The sequence below is a fragment of the Daktulosphaira vitifoliae genome, unplaced genomic scaffold (genome assembly GCF_025091365.1).
Source record: "Daktulosphaira vitifoliae isolate Bord-2020 unplaced genomic scaffold, ASM2509136v1 Scaffold_2, whole genome shotgun sequence".
Taxonomy (NCBI): domain Eukaryota; kingdom Metazoa; phylum Arthropoda; class Insecta; order Hemiptera; family Phylloxeridae; genus Daktulosphaira; species Daktulosphaira vitifoliae.
In genome coordinates, this window is record NW_026099573.1 from 22,212,325 (window position 1) to 22,232,354 (window position 20,030).

Here is a 20,030-nt window from a genome sequence, read left to right on the forward strand (position 1 = left end):
CTTTTCCCGATCACTAATTTGCTATGCACAGACCGTGCGAGTTAAGGTAATTATAAAACAAATAAAAATACAAGTTGGCTAACCAAAAGACATTTTAACATCGTGCAATTGATTTCTATGGGATTCTCGTCGTTTATTTTTATTAATCACACAATGTCATGTCGAGTTCTTCGCGTGGTGGTAGGTCGACCATTTTCGAGATTTATTGAAACTGAAATAGACGCACATAATCGTTGAAATTAAAACCGAATTAAGAAAAAGGTTCGCATCGTTCAGGGACTTCACATGATCACAGGCGAGGGAAACCTGTTTCCGAAGAACCCCCAACACCCTGCACGGTGTAATATACTGGCATTATTTTTTAATTTCTAAATTTAATATTCAATAGAGCTCGGTGGCTAATCAATGGCCAATTGTTACCATTGTTCACCATCGCAAATGGTGAACAAGTTAGATTATCATTATCACATCTCAGTTAACTTCCTAACGCGGTACTTTTGCAGCTGTTTATAATTTATCAAAAGTAAACACTATTTTAAACATTTTTCATCGACTTACCTCTGGCGCACATGCCGATGAACGTCCCGCAGTGTTTGACAACAACGTCCACGAACGCCTTGGCCGTGTCCAAATTCAGTCTTTTTAGTATATACCATAGGAAGTCGTGAGCCGTGATGGCGGACACGTCCCACTTCAGGATGCTCAACAGAAGCAGTTCCCACATCTGTAATGCCAAACGACGTTAAAAACGTGCACAACTCATTTATATAAAAATGTATACATCTAATCAAACGGATTGACTATAAAAAATATACGGGAACAACCAAAGTAACAACGACACAAAAAATATCTACTGCAATAAAGGACGGGCTACAGGAATGACGTTAAAATGATTTATTGCACGGCGCGCGAGTTAGACAATTTAAGTGCACCGGAGAGTATTTTATGCAATACACAAAATACTGTCGTCTCTATCAGAGCCCGTGGAGAGGACGGTGCTAGAAATGGAAGAGGGTCTCAGGTAATCTCGACCGGTATGAATTTTTTTTTGTTCCACGACGTAAAACGCCAGTTATCCGCCGTGATGGTTTCGCTATAGTTCATTCAAACCGCGGGCAACAGTGCGGCGGCGGCGGCCTTTGGTTAGCATTGGTTTTCTCAGAATTTAGATCCTCCCGCCGATCCCCAATGGCCGCCTCCTACGGTGTTCCATTAGGTACAGTGAGTCTTCAGCGACGCGTTCATCATTCAACCGGTATTTCGATAGCGTATGGCAGGGTCAAAATTAATAACAACAAATCCCCTTCGTTTCAGACCATCTACCTAAAATAGTTAACTTATTTCAGGTCACGCGTATATAGCGATCGATTAAAGATTAGAGACAAGTCTCCAAAGGTTAACCGCATTTTTAAATGTACTCGTTTATTAAAAACAAATCGACCGATTTCAGATTCGCCGATAAATAATTGTATAAGAAATGTGCACGAGGTTAAACTGGAAGGAGAGAACAACGATTATTTCAATCTAACGACAATACTTGTTTTTTAATCGAACAACGGCCTACGACAGACGACGGAAAAATAAAACACAATGAGATGGCCACAATCATGATGACACCACGTATTATTGTAACATTGTATTAATAGCTCGTCTAGATTAAAATTAAACTGGCGCGGAGGAGGGTACGTTCCCTAAATGAATCGCCGCGGAGTCGTTGGATTGATAGGCGCAGTGCGCAGTAGCCACCTGTTCCATTCATCAAACCCGACTTGATTAACGATTAACTCGAAACACCCCATTCAAGGTCGACTGAGGGCTCGGCAGCAACCCTTTGTGTTCAGTACACACCACCCGACGATACGTGTACCCACATTAAGTGGAATCGATTCTGTGGCGATCTCAAAGGTAAGTTTATCCTTTCTGCTGCTACAGCGACGTGGTGTCATCGTCGACGTTGAAATATGGTCAAATCCATCGTATTTAGATTAAAATTCCAGTTGGACTCGATATAACGAGCAGCACGAATATGTAAACATCGAGTAAAATGGTACCGCGTCAGTCAGTTTCCAATGTCCACGTAAACAAACAAATATTAAAACAGTGCACTCGATAATAAAGTAGTGGGAAGTAATGACGTATGATCGATGTGTAAATATTGTACGGTAAAATTTTTTCTTTACTCGGTTGCCGAATTCCCATGGTCGAAAAAACATACAGGTGAAGTCATCTTAAAGGTGGTCACCCCCTTTATCCGATATGGAGATAAAGGAATGAATAAAGAACGTTCCTTTCAACGCCGCCAAACAAAAGACGGCAAGAACCGTACTTGTGCTGAAAAATGATACACACCGCGGACAAGATGATTTTTTGGAATGTGCTCAGTCATATGTGAGATTTACAAAAAAAAATAAATAACAACTAACGACACGAAGGAGGTGGGGATATGCAACATAAAATATGTTTACCGAGAAGTGCTCGATGGCCTAACAATACCCACAGGAAAAGGTCGGTTTGGCTGTACAGTTAAAATCTATAAATAACAGGTTATCATTTTCTTTTTTGTTTGCTACGACGACAATTTAGACAAAAATATTAGTTGTTATACTCGGAAATAAAAATAGGCGTCAATAATATTTGATTAGAAAAGTTAATAATAATTGAAGTGTTCAGTACCAAAACAAGAAAATGATTACCATTTCAAACGTTTTTATCTACACAAAAGGGCCCGCTTTTTTTTTAATATTTCACCTCTGAAAACATCAACTAACAAAAATAATCGTTGAAAATATTGACCATAAAAACATAAACAAACACAAAAGAATAAAGAACAACGTTTGATTGGACCTGCATTCATAACAAAAAATGCGTTTTATTTTAATACAATGAATATTATTAGAAATGTATAAGAAAAAAATGTCGATTCTTTAGGCCTCAGCAAAATTGTCCACAATAGATGTGCTCTGCCGACAAACACATTGTTTTAAAAATGTTTTTCGTATAGAAAAGTTTTTATTGACACCAATTATACACAAATAACATCTTATTATAATAATATAGGAATATTAAGAATACATTCTTTTTAAGAGTTCATTGCAAACATATGTACATATAAAAGGCGGCAACAAAAATTTCACTGAAAATTCTACTGAATTTCTCTCGTAGACAATTTAATTAATAAAAAAATATATACACCGATGATAGCCTATGTTTCCGGTCGAAGTTGATATCGACAAATTTTAAAAAATGATAATTCTTTATCATATTAAATTGTTTTCTTTGGTATTAAAACAGTTCTTTCGTTACTGTTTTTTCTTCGATCTGATAATCAAATTTTATTTCCGGACGACTGAACCGAACAGGTCACAATCAAAACAAATAATATTTTTTTTTAGTAATAGAATATTACAAACCACCAACGACCGACAGTTTTTTTAATTTATAAGAAACTAGATAATAATTTTTACCTAAATAATTACTATTAAATAACAATTAAAAATTATAATTATTATTAAGTTTATAAAGTTTTCATGTCGAGTATATCCATTTACTGGGTACTTGTTGAATTATTTAATGCCAAGAATAAAAATTTATAGTAAGTTGGAAACGTAAAAACTTTTGTCTACGTGTATGTTTTTTGACGACTGATATATGTATATATTTAGACAATGACACTAATTTCATAGCGTTTAGTAAATTCAAAACGATATAGAAAACATATACTTTGGTTGTAGATATAACACTTGTGATAAAAGCAAGATAATAAATAGAGACATCATAATTGGAAAATGAGTATTGTACATCTGATGATCATTAAACCAGTTATCACAACAAAAAGGTCATTGATAAACCTACGGCAAGTTTACAGTACGATCAAAAGTACACTACCAATTTCATAAGACCAATTCAAGTATTTTGAATTGAATGTAAAGTTTACACGATTCAAATTTGTATCAAAGTACGACTCGTTTTAACCGTTAGAGGTATTCGAAGCTTAAAAAAAGCTAGTCGAAGGCTTTACAAAATGTTCAACGTATAAAATTTTATTTCTAGGCGATTGTTTTTTTCTATACAATGCCATAAGTAAACGACATATTACAGCAATGTAATATGCGTACATTAGCTTTTTTTAACTCTGTGCTCAAAACACCGCATTCTTTCGCTACTAACGCACGTAGCGTTTTTTTTTTTCAAATACGAAACGAGGTCATCTGATCGCAAGCCAAAAATCAAATTTCGACAATTGTCGTCGTACCCAAATAATTAGTACCGACCGATTAATCCGTTAACAGTGACCAGCACCTTTTAATTTCACACATACAATTTAATATCGCACTACCGTTGAATAATTAATACTGTTCTCAATGAATATTAATACGAATATGAAAAACTGTAGAATAGCAATGAGGACAGGCAGCAATCAGCTGTTGCGGTAGACTGTCCGCCGCCGCGGTGGCGAAACGGACGGGTCGGATCGCCATGGGCAAGGCGAATAACCAAAGTCACTTTCCATTGCTTTACGGCTAGCCACCCCTCCTCTTCCAGTCACCGACGTCACTAGTCTCGGCTATGACAGTATTACACGGATATTATTATGCACGGGACAGCATGGACATTTAAAGCACAATGTTACAGCGACAATGTATGTGTTTAAAATAATGTTGCTATTAGTAAGACGGTCGGCATGGACGTGCTGCTGCTGCTGGTGGTGGTGGTAGTGGTGGCGGTGTAAGCACACGCGTTTCAATCGAACACATTGTCGGGAATGCTAATGAACGATGCGCCGGCCGGACGAGATCGGCGCGGTACAAATAATAATTTATAGCGACGGTGGCCCCCGCCACCACCGCAGCCTTGTACATGTGTACACGACAGAAACGGTCGGTCGGCCGACCGGTCATATGGTAGGAGCCGCCGCCGCCGCCGCATTGGGAATGTTTCATTCATAAAATTTATCTGACAGCAACCACCGCCTCTCACCCCCACCCGTCGTCAAATCGATACTATAACAATCGGCAGCGCGAACTGGCCAACATGAAATTTATCATCGAGTAGGATAACGTTAATATTGTTTAGTTTTTAACGATTATTGTTACATTGAAAGTATTGTCAGGACAATTATTGAATTTACATTATGTTTGACACACTGTCGATGGACACAATTGAGTAATAATGTCGTATATTGGGGCCGGTTTCGATCGGACAGTGTTCAAATTGAGTGACACGGCAAACTTTAATTAAAATGTGTTTGATTCACCTTAAAGAGGCCTTCGAAAAATGTTTAAGACTGCGCAAACAACGACGACGACGACGATAAAAGCAATTATAATAAAAACGATAGTAAAATAAATATAATTTTGAAACGAACAAGCATATATTTTATTTTCAAGGCAAAATCAGAGGACAACGAGTGCTGAAATTTATTTTTGTTGTACTACAGAAACCGATTGCACACGTTTGACATTCTGTTAAGTATAACTTTAAGAGGTTTCTTTGTGCGATTTGTAACAAATTCGGTATCGCCTTTGCTTATATAATTGGTAGGAAACACAATGCCATTATTTATTTACTATACAAGAGGAGCGTTTACACAAAACAAATTTCTTTTTAGTAAACGAAAATTACATTCTACACTGGAAATTGCTGTTTTTAGTTAGGCCGCAGCACGTTTTATATTTAATCAATTTTTTAAATAGGATGTTTTAAAACCAAAAAAACAGCTGTTTTCCTTGTAAAGCGTACGTTACCTGCAACAACTCTCTAGTAACTATCGATAACGTGATAATAAATTTTATTTGCCTTTTAAACTGAACGCCGCGGCGTTTAATTATTTATTATTACGAACGGGTCGAGTTCCAATCAAGCATTAACAGTCAAGTCCATTCATTTTTATTTTAATAACGAAAAAAAAACTAGTTTGCCAACGATAAAAAACGGTATATGGTTTCATTTTCGACCGAAATCACGGCTGATTATACACAAGTGTATTTTGTGTGTCGCGTAAGAATATCGTAATACTTGTGCTCACCACCACAACCGTTCCCCAAGTTAATCATCGCGCACACCTCTCGAACGTTGTAATTCAAGAGTAGAGTCTGCTGTTTTTTTTCACCGTCTGTTCGCTGTTATGTCAATATATGTAAGTTCATCCGTTTAAACACAAGCCAACGTTTTGCGTGTCCTCGTATAATAACCCGGTGACGTATTATATTGGGCCCCTCGTCGAGATGTTTGCGCGCACTTAGGCTCACTTCCCGTGTCAAGAAAAAAAAAAAGGAGTTAATATTATAATGACTCGGACGAGAGGCCAAAATTCGGGAGGTCCAAGAGAAAAATAAAAATATACTAATAAAAAAAAACTGGCGTAAAAAAAAAAACGTGCGATAGGGTTCCTCACTTCAATAATAATACTTTGTCGAGTTACTGCCAGAAATTAATGATCACAAAATGTCCGGTTATCTCTGGCGGTTAGAGAGAGAGTTTGTGTAGGAAAACTTAAGGGAATCGTAGAGGAATTGGATAATACTGCATCCTGACTTGATGTTTTTTGACGACAACTGATTATCATTACTTATACGGGTTTTCGACACTGACACTGCTAAGAACTGTTATGTTAGCGTTCGACTACAATTGCACTGACGTCGTAGACGTGGGCGTTTATGACAAAAAAAATTGTTTTTTTTTTACAATGTACAGAGGATAATAATAACAAATACTGTGTTCGTGTACATTAATGGGATTTTGAAAACCTAACGAGAAATCATAAATCAACGTTTCGTCCGTTCGGTGGGACTTAAGGGCCGATAGTTTTAAGAAAACGACCCGTACAAGGGAGGAAAACCCTAGTTTGTACTACATGTATTTTAACAGCCAAAGAAACGTTTCACCAGAGTATTATCCTTCAGGGTCAGGTTTAATATGAGGATGCAGTCGCAGTATCTGCAGCAATAGCACTGGCACCGCCGCCATCGCAACTCTACCCTTAGGTCTGGCCGGCAAACGTCCTCTTTAACAACGGAGCAGCAGCTCAGGCCTCAGGGTCCTTGCACAACAACAACAACAACATCAAAGGTCATATATTATATAAACCGTCGGCATTATTTCAAACACATTCCGGAGGACCCAAATTAATAGATTCGGAGAAAAGCGACGGACGGCGGCGTCAGGCAGCACACTATCATTTTGCTCATGTGTTTCGTTTTCAGGAAATGACTAATACTTACACAATGCTAATATTATACCGACATAATTAGAAGTTATTGGCTAAAACTAAAAGTGTTATTAAATCACATTACAGTATGAAAATTCACATGAGTTAGTTAAATATTAATCGGTAGGAACATCACAGTCGAGAATACAGACATTGCAATACGCTCGCCACTCGTTAAAGTTATTTTTTTAGTCGGCCAATATAGCCCGAAGCAAAACTGGTATTCGGATTTAAACACAAATAAAACTACCTTGGCGACACACGCCATCTTAAATTCATTAACTCAAAAAACCGTACAAAGATCAAATTTCTTAAAATCAAAAAAGTTTATATTGGTAACACATCATATTTTACATAATTTCACTGTTTAAACAAGATTTTCCAAAAGCGTCGGTCACAATGAATTTTTTTTACCTCTATTCGAAACTGATTTAACTGCGTAGAAATAATAAAAAAAAAAAAACAACTGTAACAGTCATTCGCACAAATGAGACCGATTTAAAAAAAGATTTCTCAAAACTGTTTTTATTTTCTTTCAAAATAAAATCCTTCTTCATCAGGGTCATTACCTGAGGAAAGTATATTAAAATATAAGTGACGCACATACACCAAATGGCCGACAGACATCACAATGGACTGGAGAGTTTTTACGGTGGTCGTTATGAATGAAAGCAGCCGAAAATGCGATAAACATGCGATTTTTATGTGACATGTTTTCTTTTCGGGGTCTCCTTCGGTCGTCCATAAAGAATTCGCCCCTTGTACGCCGCCCAGCCATAAGAGGACTCTGACCGAACGAGATCCGGCCGTTTGTTGTTTTTACAGACTAACACAACACCACACTGCACGCGCGACCGGCTTAAAGGGAATCGGCACAGAAACATGAATGGAGTAGACCTCCACGAAAACCACCGATGCAAATACATAAAAACCCCGTCACCCCTTTAGATAGCAATTGAACCATCGAGAGAACGACGACACGTGGTGTTTGTAGTACATTCAAGCAGCATATATAACCTACCAGAATATATCAATGAATTTCCATCGGTTTCCCTAGAATGATTTATTCGGAAATGTATATGAATCGCATTTTCGCTACGACACGCGATAAGTAAAATTTTAATCAGTTTTGGATTATTACTTATATAGATTATATAGTTTCACTGCTGAACTGAACGAATAATATTTTTTTTTATTCTCGATTCACATACTTGCACTGGTCGGCGTTTAATAGAATATTAATGGTATCTTACAAAACGACCCATTTACTAATCGTTTGGGAGTAAATTGAACACTTAGCAAGTGTTGTTGGGCACGTAGTGACTTCCGAGTTACAAATCAATTTACAAGCTTCTCCGGTCTCTACTAGTCAAGGCGGCGTTATTTTTCGAGCATAGAAAAACAGTAATAATAATAATAATGACGACGGGCCTTTCAAACACAATAAGATGACGCCCCTCGCCACCAGTAACGACCTCCGCGGTCGTTACACAAAACCATAAGCGCCGCCGGTAAACAAAACAGAAAGCGCGCCAAGTGAGGATGATGTGTGAGAAAATAAAAAAATAAAGACTTGAACTACTGGAACGGACACAGAATGTATTGTGTAATGGGTACGTGCGCGGCGGCGGTGGCGTCAATCGATAACTGACAGGCCGAGTTGAACAAAAAACACAAAATATATGAATACATAAATTCAGTTGGACGGATGATTCGAGTTGTTGGACGGTACGAGTTTCCATACAATAAACTGTTTGCGGTAGTGTGAACTGGTGTAATTATTATTGTCCGTACAAGAACCGACATACCCTTCCAAATAAATTAAGAATAGTATAATAACCACAGAGTTGAGTTACATTCCTATTGTTTTGTGTTATCCCTCATTCGCCCACAGGGTTGGCATTGATCATTTGGCTGTGGAGACCACATAACAAGCGTTCAGAAGAAAAAAACACAACCCTACTTACATACAGTTCCTTTGTAAGGGGCTCGATTAAAATTAGACGATCGAAAATATCCCCGTTGTTCTCAAATAAAAATAATTATCTACAAACGCAAGACTTATTATTATATGATCCCGCAAAAATTTCCGGTCTGTAGAGAAGACACAGACCGGATGTCGTATCTCCACCAACTCGATCGTTTTTTCAACAACAAAAAATTACACTCTCGGTATTATTTGTTTAAACTTTTCTCGGTGCACTTTTTCTGTAGCCGCCAATATTATAATTTCTGCGACGGCCGTCAAGTGGAGGTACCACCAAACGCTGGATTTTTATCTATTGTGAGTTTACAGTATATTACATTAGTAAATTGTGTGTGTAATGTAGACGTGTGTATCGCCATACACAAAACAAATATATTTTTTTGAATGAAGGACATATCCACCACTACCACTAGCAATTGAAAATTATACACAAACTGAACGGAACGAGAAATATAAAGACGATGGTATTGATGGGAAAATTGACAACTAACATTACTACAGCTAACTATGTGGCCTCGATAATCCATTGCTTCTACAACAGCACAACTTCTCGATAAAGGAACTCTTGTTGTATGACAAATTATTTTTGTGTACGATTTTTTCTGCGTCTTTATTTCAAAATCCGCAAACTTAGTATTTAAAACTGACTAAATAATTAGAAAAACATTGAGATTGAACATGGTTTTTTCATGTCAAAGGGACTATTCAAATAATTTTCATGAAAAAATACATACACGTATGGTCGAATCGAAAACATAAATAAATCACTCAAAAAAACTGTGGCTTATGCAAATATTACTTTTTGAAGAGATAATCCATTTTTTTCCATCGGTCAATTATTAACACGAGATTTGTGTAAATGTCGGGAGTTAGGAACCCTTACAACGGTATTAATTTCTCAACAAAAGTGTTCACTACTTATAATGAGATCTTGTTTCGCTAGATTTTCACATGAAAGGGCGATGGTAACACGATTATTTCGCAGCCTTGTTTTTTTTTACTCGCATATAACAGTCAGAGAAAACAACAATAACCCGTCCAAAGATAATGGTAAACGTTTGCGTAATAATTCTGAACGCGATGAAAATTCAAAATTTTAACGAACTTATAAAATATGTGTCCAAGTACAAAAGAAAAAATTCATAAATACTAAAGAAACATAAAAAAAAAAACTACAAAGTGAGGTACGTGAGGTCGATAGTTACGTTTAAGTATTTAACAATATCAACGGAAACGGTTCACTACACTGAATACTAACGCCACAGTGTCCACACCAAACACTGTGTTATTTTTTTTTTTTTCGTCTCCAGTGTATGTTACGCACACTATTATCTACAGGCGAATTCTTTAGAGATGTCGACGAGTCGTGCGTTTCATAATTCATAAGTAATTTGTAATCGCACAATTAAAATATGTTATTAAAAATGGCAAACACTCAAAGACACGGGACGAACACCACGTGGTTTTATATTTAACCCGTTCAGGATTATGTAATTTTTTTACGCTGTGATATAATATAAAATAAAAAGGCTTACCAGTAGTTCTTCTGAGGTAATAGTGTTGTCCGTGTACAGGACCAGAAGGTCTACGGACAGGCAGTCGGACTCGCGGAGTTTAGAACTGACAAGCAGACAAGTAGTGCCCAACAATTGTAGGTGATTTTTTTTAATCGGATTCACAGACAGAAACCTGTCCATGTAGTTGATGGCCAGCGGAAAGACGTCCTCTTGACATTTCTGCTCTTCGCAGACCTAAAAGCGAAAAATATTATTGAGATTAAAAACACGTCATCTACATAAAAAAAACTGCCATTTGTTATTTATGCTTCTGCGTTTTTAAAAACCTATGGAGATGGTTGCGATAATATAGACGTCTATAATAAAGAGCTGCTGCTACGAATATTATCATCTATCGTTTCCTGCAACGCGCTGATTTATTGGACGTGTCTCGTTAACCCGTTCGACGAACCGGAAAAACTCAACTGATTAATAGCACCGAACGCATTCATCATTACAATAGTAGCAATATTATTATTGTTATATACATTTACCTTAGTTAAAATTTAGGTATACAATGTAGCAGCGGTATCGCACTGCTACGTAGTAGTAATTTCCAGTGAGAAAAAATAGTCTATTTGCGTTACGCACACACCACACCCCAAACGACGACACAAACAATATTATTAGTTATTTATATTATGTGTCTGGCTAGTGTATGTGTGCCCGAGAGCAAACAAAAAGTAGCGTAAAAAACCGGTCATTTAGTTTCCTAAAATATTATAATCAAGGCGGCCGACTTGCTAAAATGACGACGATCGCCGCTATTAGAGCACACGCTTAAAATTGGATCATAAACAATAACTTAATGAATTTTTATTCGTACGAACGAGACATGTTCGCACCCCGAGGGCGATCATTATAAATAATAATACCGCCGCCGCCGTTCACAGAAATTCCAGTAGACTGAAAAAAAATAAATAAAATCCCATCTCTTTCACAGATAACGTCGTTTTTTGGCTCTCTTACGTGCCGCAACGCGCCAGGGGTAAACAACAATCTAAAAAAAGAATGACTGCAACGAACTCAAGATGTAAGGGTGGAGGGTTGTCGTTGCTGCTGCAGCGTGCATGATATTTATGCGTATAAAAATTAATGGGGTAAATAAAAAAAAAAATCATTTTTACGGCGTCTATGGGAACAACGACGCACACGTTTATTATCAGGAGGACGACGAAGGGGTGATAATATTTTGGTGCGTACACCGAAAACTGTTTCCGGACCGATTCTTTAGAGGACTGCAATGACGACGTTTCATCTCTGGAAGGCATTCCGTGGAAGTTACACGCCAGTGTATATTCAACATCATAACTATTATAAATTCCACGCGATATCATATCAAACGCCACCATAACGCCAGTGGGCGGCGCGCGGCAGGTTTACTTTGGACACCCACTTGTTAATCACAGGGCTAATTACAACACCAACGGATATTGTTATTATTTATTATAATTGAACGTGCAGTGCAAATGCAGCAAGAATGACCGGGTTAGGGTGGCGACCGTGTGATAACACCCTCTTTCGCTGCCCAAAGGAATGTGTGCCTCCGGGCGGCGGCGTCTTCATTTATGTGTATTTTATCCGACTTCCAATCTCCGTCAGGGGAAAACACATTATTCCTACCCGGTCAATTATCCTCTTTTCGCTCTCCCCGACCGCACGGAGGGACTCGAACGACCGCGACGTCGGGTCTCGAGGTGAGAGATTTTATTGCGAGATTGATGCGAGCGCCTACTTTCCCTGGTGCCCACGAGGAGTGTGTATAAACAGGCGGCGGCGTTTGCCCTGCCGGAGTCGGGAGGTTGTGGGTGGAGCCACCGGGTTGTTGAGAGTTGCACCAGAGAAATACAAGACGACCGTAGGGACTTGCCGACAATAGATCGGGAAGACGTTGGAATGTTGTTAAACCCGAAACGCCGTCGAACACGAACCTCGTACACAAATAAACGTGTACAATATAATTCAACGACGGGGTCGTCGTAGTTATTATTTTTGTTTTTACGGCAAAGTTTCCTCTGTGAAACCACTTGAGTTAAAACGGACAACTGGAATCTAAATAAGTGATCACTTGAAATAGTCAAAAAATTTTTACAACATATTGGCCCAGTGCCCTTGAGGAGAACACGCATGAAAAATCATTCATTTACAAGTATGTTGATCGCAGTCGAATGGTAACTTGTAATAATTTATGCAATTCTTCCTGAAATGTAAAATAATAATATGCAAAACTAGTCGATAATAAAACACGACCGGTTCGGGTGGCACAAAGCGTTGACATAAAAAAAAAAAAAAAAAAAAAATAAAAAACAACAGTTTTTTAATGATCGGCGTATCACTTTAATAGGCATCTCTGATAATACAGATTTAAATATGTAAATAAGAGATCTTTAATTAAGAGGAGGGGTACCAAACGCGGCTGTCGCTCTGGTTTTTATGCGGCCCGTAAAAGACAAGTTAGAGATATTCCCACGATAACTCCAACCCACGTGAGGCCTCGTCTAAAACAAATTTTTACCCAGTTTGCGAAAAAAAAAATTGCAAATACGACACTGGTCTAGATGTAGTCGTAGAAAGGCAAGCGCTTTACTCGGTAGAAAATGAACTGAGACAAAACGAGGATATTATATCGTGAAATAATATTCAGAATATCTCAAATACATAATTTTAACATGTTTTAAGGGCAACGTTTTATTTATCAAAAACCTTGAAGATAAATTGCTAAAATTAAAATCATAATAGCCGATTGTAATTTAATAAAAGAATTCCGAAACAAGTGTTCAGAGTCAAATCGATTAATAATAAAAATATGTTAAGTTTCCTACATGACAGTGGTAAGTCCTCGTTACTTGAAAACACAAACAACTAATTTGAAAAAATTAGCAGCAATATTTCACAACGCGATAGACTTCTCATTTCGAAACAAATAAATCGCGGCGCTGTGGCCTAACAATGAGAGTAAACAGCGATGGACAACAACTGGAAACTGGTAAAACAAAAAACAACCATACCCGTTTCCTGTCTGGAATCTCTTGGTCATTATGCGCAACGGACCCAGTCCATTACGACGTGTGATGTATGAATAGGTATTATTAATACACGGCGGGTTGCGTGCAAACACTGCTGAACCTGTGGCCGGTCGGCTACGTGGCCCGAGGGACAAACGCAAATCGTATTTCATAACGTAAGCAGTAAGTAAATCAACAGACTAAACGGCCGTTCAATGTGATATTTAATTAGCGCTAGTGGATCGAAAAATTTACTAGAACCAATTGCGATATTTTCTCGAATAAAATAACTACGTGACGTTTTTTGATCGATGTGACTGACAAGTGGAACAGATAAGATAGCGCATGGCGCCGCCGTCGTCGTTGGTCTTTGTGCGCTACGCATTCCTTGACGACAAAATTAGGAGCCATTCAAAAAGTAGATCTCACGAAAACAGTCGACGGCACACAACGACGACAATGGGCTACGGACAGTAATTTCTCTGGGGAACGCACAAAAATGCGTCGGCACAATATTTGCCCGAGAAAAAAACTTTCTTAACAAAAAAAACGACGTAATCTCATTAAGGCTGTTTTTGCTATTCCAACAGCGGCGGCGTTATTAGCAATAATGCGCGGGTCTACAATGTTTATTAATTAATTTTCGGTTTGTTTACAATGAAAGTTATGCGCGCCGGTACTACTTGTATTGGTGGCCGGCCAGACAACAGTGCAGCAAGTTCCAACGTCGAAAAAACAATTAACGCGCAAAAATGATCAGACCATAATGTAAATACTCGTTTTGTAATGGTCAAACTATACAGTAGACCTCGTCGCCGGACAGAGTGCCGACACTGTGCACGCAACCCTTCAACATACAGACGCGTTATTTATGTCTTTTGCACGACTTAAAATTGCACTCGCGGTTCTAACTGACAACGTTTTACACGAATGCAGCTAGACGAGTTCCTTTTGCTTAGATTAATTATGATAAACGGATCGAAAAAGATGTACAACAAATAGACCGAGTAGGCGACGGCGGCAAAACTGCTTATGGATTTCGGCCGTCCCTCTAATTATTCATCGTTACTGGCCGCACTACAATTAGTATACACGCGGAGACGGAATAATTGTAACGTGTGTCTACTCGTTACACACTAATATTATGTATTTATTTTCAACCTGTCCCTCCGTCTAGTGCATACAATTTGCCCGCTGACGTTTCCAACGGTTCATTACATACATCGAAATGATAAGACAAAAATTCAAATGGAATAATCTCACACGCTAAACTTGTTCGTTTCGCGATAAAAACATTTTAGTTTCTTTATTTTACAAAAAAAAAAAACGTTTAATTAAAAACCGTTTATCGTTGAAGAAATAATTTATGTCGGAATTCCTTAACATGCAACACTCACAAGAGCACAAAATTCGATAGTATTTTTTAATTTTAATAGTACTGTTCCGAGATAAAACTCATTTCGGAAATTTTGAGATGGACTTCAGAGTCATTAATAACAAATTAATTAAAACAATATACGTTAGTGATTATATTATTTAGAACTTCACTTATTACGAGCGGACTTACGACAAAAACGTTTTTAACAATCAAAAATTGGCTAAAAAAATTATGTATTACAACTATAAAATGTATTAACAAACAAGTTGAATGTGTTGTCGCTGTTAATCGCACTTGGGTTTATTACGTTAATTTTAACCTTTCCAAGGTCTGCTAGCTATTGCTAAGGTTGATGTACTAAAGATTAGAATAATATGAAAATTAGTCACTATTCATTCTACTTATAAAAAGTACACGCTGTGCAAATTGCGCGTATGTTAATCGCAGTTAATTACCGAATACAAGTTTAAAAAGTTTACACACAACCCAACAGTTATACAAAATTGATTTTGACAAACATATATTATGCTTCAAGTGTTAATTGGTTTAGCGAGTGATCCGTTACAATAATACATATAAAATCTCTTATATAACGAATTTAACAAACTGTCAGATGTTTATATTCAATGCAACCGAAAAGTAATTTTAAGACGAAAAAAATATGATAACAGAAATATTGAAATTAATGATTAAGAAAAAAATTTAATGTTTCAGAAACTCTCTCTCAAAAAAAAAATTGACATACGCGAATCTGTTACAGGTTGTGCATTACTTTTTTAGTTTACAACACTACAGCAGTAAGTCATGTGATAAATTTAAACGGCAACGCTGTCCAGTAGTTTTATTGCAATGAATTCAGACTTCTGACATAAAAATAAAACCGCAGCGATGATATTCAATGAATTTCTTACATAATTCATAAATACCAGATGTCAGTGTAAACACTTTAATTAATTAGTATTTCTACACATACCGAAAAAAAGCAAATAGGGGAAAATGTAACAAATGAGTTAAATTATTTACTTTGGTGTCATAATTAAAAACCGCGTTAAAATTTAGAAAAGTTTTTATTTAACTAGAATTTGATGATAACATGAACATTAAGTATGAATTATCAATAATTTCCATTCATATTATTATCATATAATAAATAAATTCTCATTAGCAGTCCATACTAATGTCCGATTTAGAAGTCAAAAACCAGTTTACTAAAACACTTTATTATTTAATCGCGTTACTGTTTAAGGCAACAAAAAATACAATCTACATTATTAAAACAATCCATTAACAACTAACACTTCATCACAAGCCACCACCTCGGGAATTTCATTTAATTTAGAAAGGCACTTTTGAAAATATTAATAATTGATTATTTAATGAATTTCAGTGTGTATAACTATGCCGAAAAGTAAGTTGACGCCAACAAAGCTCAAGAATTACTAAAAATAAATGATATATTCGCTTTCTCATTTATGATGATATCGCTCGTTTTAACTTACATTCATTTAAACCATTAGACACATTTTTAGTAGCCTATAAAATGCTTAGTGTACCGGTAGGTTATTCGTTTCCAAAATAATAAAAGCCGAAATAATGTACAGGTTCCAAGGGGCGGAGGTTGACACCGTTTAGATGAAATATTCGGTATGGTGTTCCTGACCAAACTCATTCACGGCATGTTACCAGCCAATCGTTAAAACTGACGGTTAAATGGGGTTTTCAAGATTATTATTATTCCTTTTTGTTTTTTGGCAATTTGACTAGCTCTTCTCGTATTAAACAATATTAAATACCACATGGGACTAGTGAACAGTAAAAATACTCAAGTTTCTTCCGTTAAAGAATATAAAAAAAACAGATTTTAATCTGTTTATTTATTATTCCAATACAACAATAACAGATGCAATAAGTGAATTTGAACTATCCTATTGCGGTGACAACGGCAAATTCAACAGGTCTATCAGCACAGTTTGGATGGAGTTAAAATTTTAATTTCTACGCTGAATCATTAATTACTCCGAGTGTGCATTTTGATGGGCAAAAATACTAGTGAATTCAACAAAATCTGTGGTGTGTTTATTCTGGTCGAGGTAATTCATGTGTTAAGAGGACACACACGTGATGAACATTAAGCTGTAACAAAATCGCGGTAGGACAAAAAAATAATAAACGTATACATACAATTTATATATATATATTAAATAAGTATATATATATATATATATCGTATATACAATGTAACGTTTGAACGGTATCGCTTTGACGAAGAAACGTTATCATTTGCATCGTCACCCATTGATCACTGCCTACTACTACGGCGGATTCCCAGAAACCGGTCGTCCGCAAGCCCCACAGACAGATAAAGGACAACTACAAAGTTGGTATTTAAAGGAACATATTAAATATAATAACAACAACGAGGGGATTTACTAATCGTAAGAAGGTCTTGCGCACACATGAATATAATATTAACCATCGGCGTCTGTCAAGACCTTCGACGAAGAACACATGAAAAAATGTATCAAGTAAAAAAAAAAACTGACGAAGGCCTCGATTTCAATTAGGGGCGAAGTTTTAATTGACGGGACAGATTATAATAAGTAACACGAAATGTTGTGTCGTTTCATTCGACTACCGCCAAATTTTTTTTGTACCACAAAATACTATCTACAAAAAAAATTCGACAGCTGATGAACATGTTAACTAAAACTAATCGATGGCATTTTAATATTTAACATTAATTAAAAAACATTAATTAAAAAACATTAACACTAATATGTAAATCATATAGTATAATATCATAGTGTAATTGATTGCAATAGTTGAAAAAATAGCTTGTATAACGAAATGTGGAATTTTGTTATAGTCTCCGTCCAGCAGAGCGATTAAAAAAAAAAAAAAAAGCGAAAACATAGTGTGCTAATTCGCGGAATATGTAAATTCGGTTACAAAGAACACAAATGCGGTTAAATGGAGCTTATAATGGTTATTTTTTGACCGGCGACAACCAAATAATAATCATGTGATAATCCACCAGTCTATCTAATTGGACATTTGCAATTCAATGAAAAACATGGCGACACTACAATTAATGAACAAAACGCACAGGTTTTATTACTGTGGCATTCATAAAAAAAAAAAAGAAATTCAATTGTTGGTAAAACAGAAATAAAATAAGAGACACTATTTCTAACGATTGTGTACCTTCATTAAGCACTGTAAAGTTTTCTACGAAACCGTTCAAAGTCTAAGAATTCATTAATAGATTTTTTTTTTTTATGATCGCATGAGCATATAGCTCATAATTTGTCCAGATAAAACATCAACAAATGTCATTAAGCACATGCCATCATCACGATATTATTATAGTTTATTAACTTTGAATTATACTAAATATAATAGAAAATCATTTTACCGTTTATTTTTTTTTTTTGTTCAAAGCGGTTATATATTTATTACACGTGTAAAACGTTATACACGTTGTAAAACACACCTCTGAATTCTGCGAATAGCTTTAAAATATGTTATCCTATGGAATTCCACCGATACTACTTTATTTAATAGTAATAATGTGTACCTTTGTGAAATGGAATGAAATAGTTGTATAGAAAATAGTTAACATGACTAAACACAAGTAGAAATCAAACTTCCGCGGAGCGCCCTAGAATTGTTTTACTAAAGAAAGCGGAATATAGGCACTCGAATTCCAAGTCTTTTCAAGGGTGGGAGGCGCAATAAATCTTGAAAAAAAAAAACGTTAATAATCAATTTTTTCGCCAATTACACCATACAAAGACAAACCTTTGTTTCTTTTCTTTTAGTTGGCGACGATAGAAAACGCACTGCATAAAACAACAACGTTCTTTTTTCTCAACGCTAGCGGTTGGTGTCTGACAATAAACTAACCGAATTTCATCTTCCCATTTTGTATACCTCAAATAACAGCGTTGTGCTCACCTGACCCCCAGTAGCGTTTACCTCACGCACCTGACCTTAAAGTCATTAACGGCTTTTGATTTTGTTAAAAAAGGATATTGGCTTTCTCGGAATCTCCGACGTACATTATTAATAAAGAAAGGCGGCGCCACATGTGAAAAGCGCAGGTTACCTTTATTAAGCATAAAATGTAAGCAATTTTTATTCACCCACGACACGTGTTTTATCGTCATGTGGAAAATGACCCGAGAACAACTGTGCACAGCTAAGTGTTCACCATTACACGTCTCCGTCAATATCAAATAAAAAGTGAGCAGCAATTGGATGGCGTAAAAATGCACTAAAAACGGTGAGATCAATGCGCATTGTACATAATATTTTTACCGCCCTAATGGCAAAACGTCATTTTAAATTTGAATTTTTGTTATTTAATTTTTGATATGTTGGAAAGTGTTTAAATCTCGTCAGTAACATAATTTTTTTGTAAAAGAGATACACATAATGTGTATTTCGGTTCGAGCAGTACACTGCGATTTTCATCAAGGGCGACCGAAACAACAGCGACGTCTTAGGATCGTGTTGGTAAATATTATCTTTGTACGCTATTCTTCTACCAAAACGTATTTATTCGTCTCCCTCCCTCAAATCGATTTCCCTCCTCAAGAGCGCCCGCCTATTTATACGCCGTGCCAGCCACACGTACACTATATCCTCAAGGATATTTGAACGGAGCGCAACATGAATTTGCTTGCGGTTGGGTCCCCGCGCCGTCAGGATTTCAGGTGACGCCCTCCTCCTCCCCGTAATTCAAGTATGGCCATCGAGTCGGTTGTTCTTCAAATTCGACTAGTTGGCTTTGGCGAATAAAAGCGAAAATTAAAAAAATAAAACATTAATGCAAATGAGCCACACGCATACACACTGGCAGGCACCGGTTTTTTATAACATTGGGAGTCTGGCG

The 20,030-nt window shown here is 36.7% G+C and overlaps 1 protein-coding gene across 1 annotated transcript in view; it reads right to left on the reverse strand.

Annotated features, from left to right (window-relative positions):
• Positions 1–20,030, reverse strand: part of LOC126899581 (G1/S-specific cyclin-D2-like) — a 33,840-nt gene that overhangs the window by 9,837 nt on the left and 3,973 nt on the right. Inside the window, exons 2-3 of the mRNA XM_050674621.1 lie at positions 10,730–10,945; positions 559–724 (exon numbers count right to left, since the gene is read on the reverse strand). Coding sequence (XP_050530578.1) covers positions 559–724; positions 10,730–10,945 — 382 coding nt within the window. The remainder of the gene's footprint in view (positions 1–558; positions 725–10,729; positions 10,946–20,030) is intronic.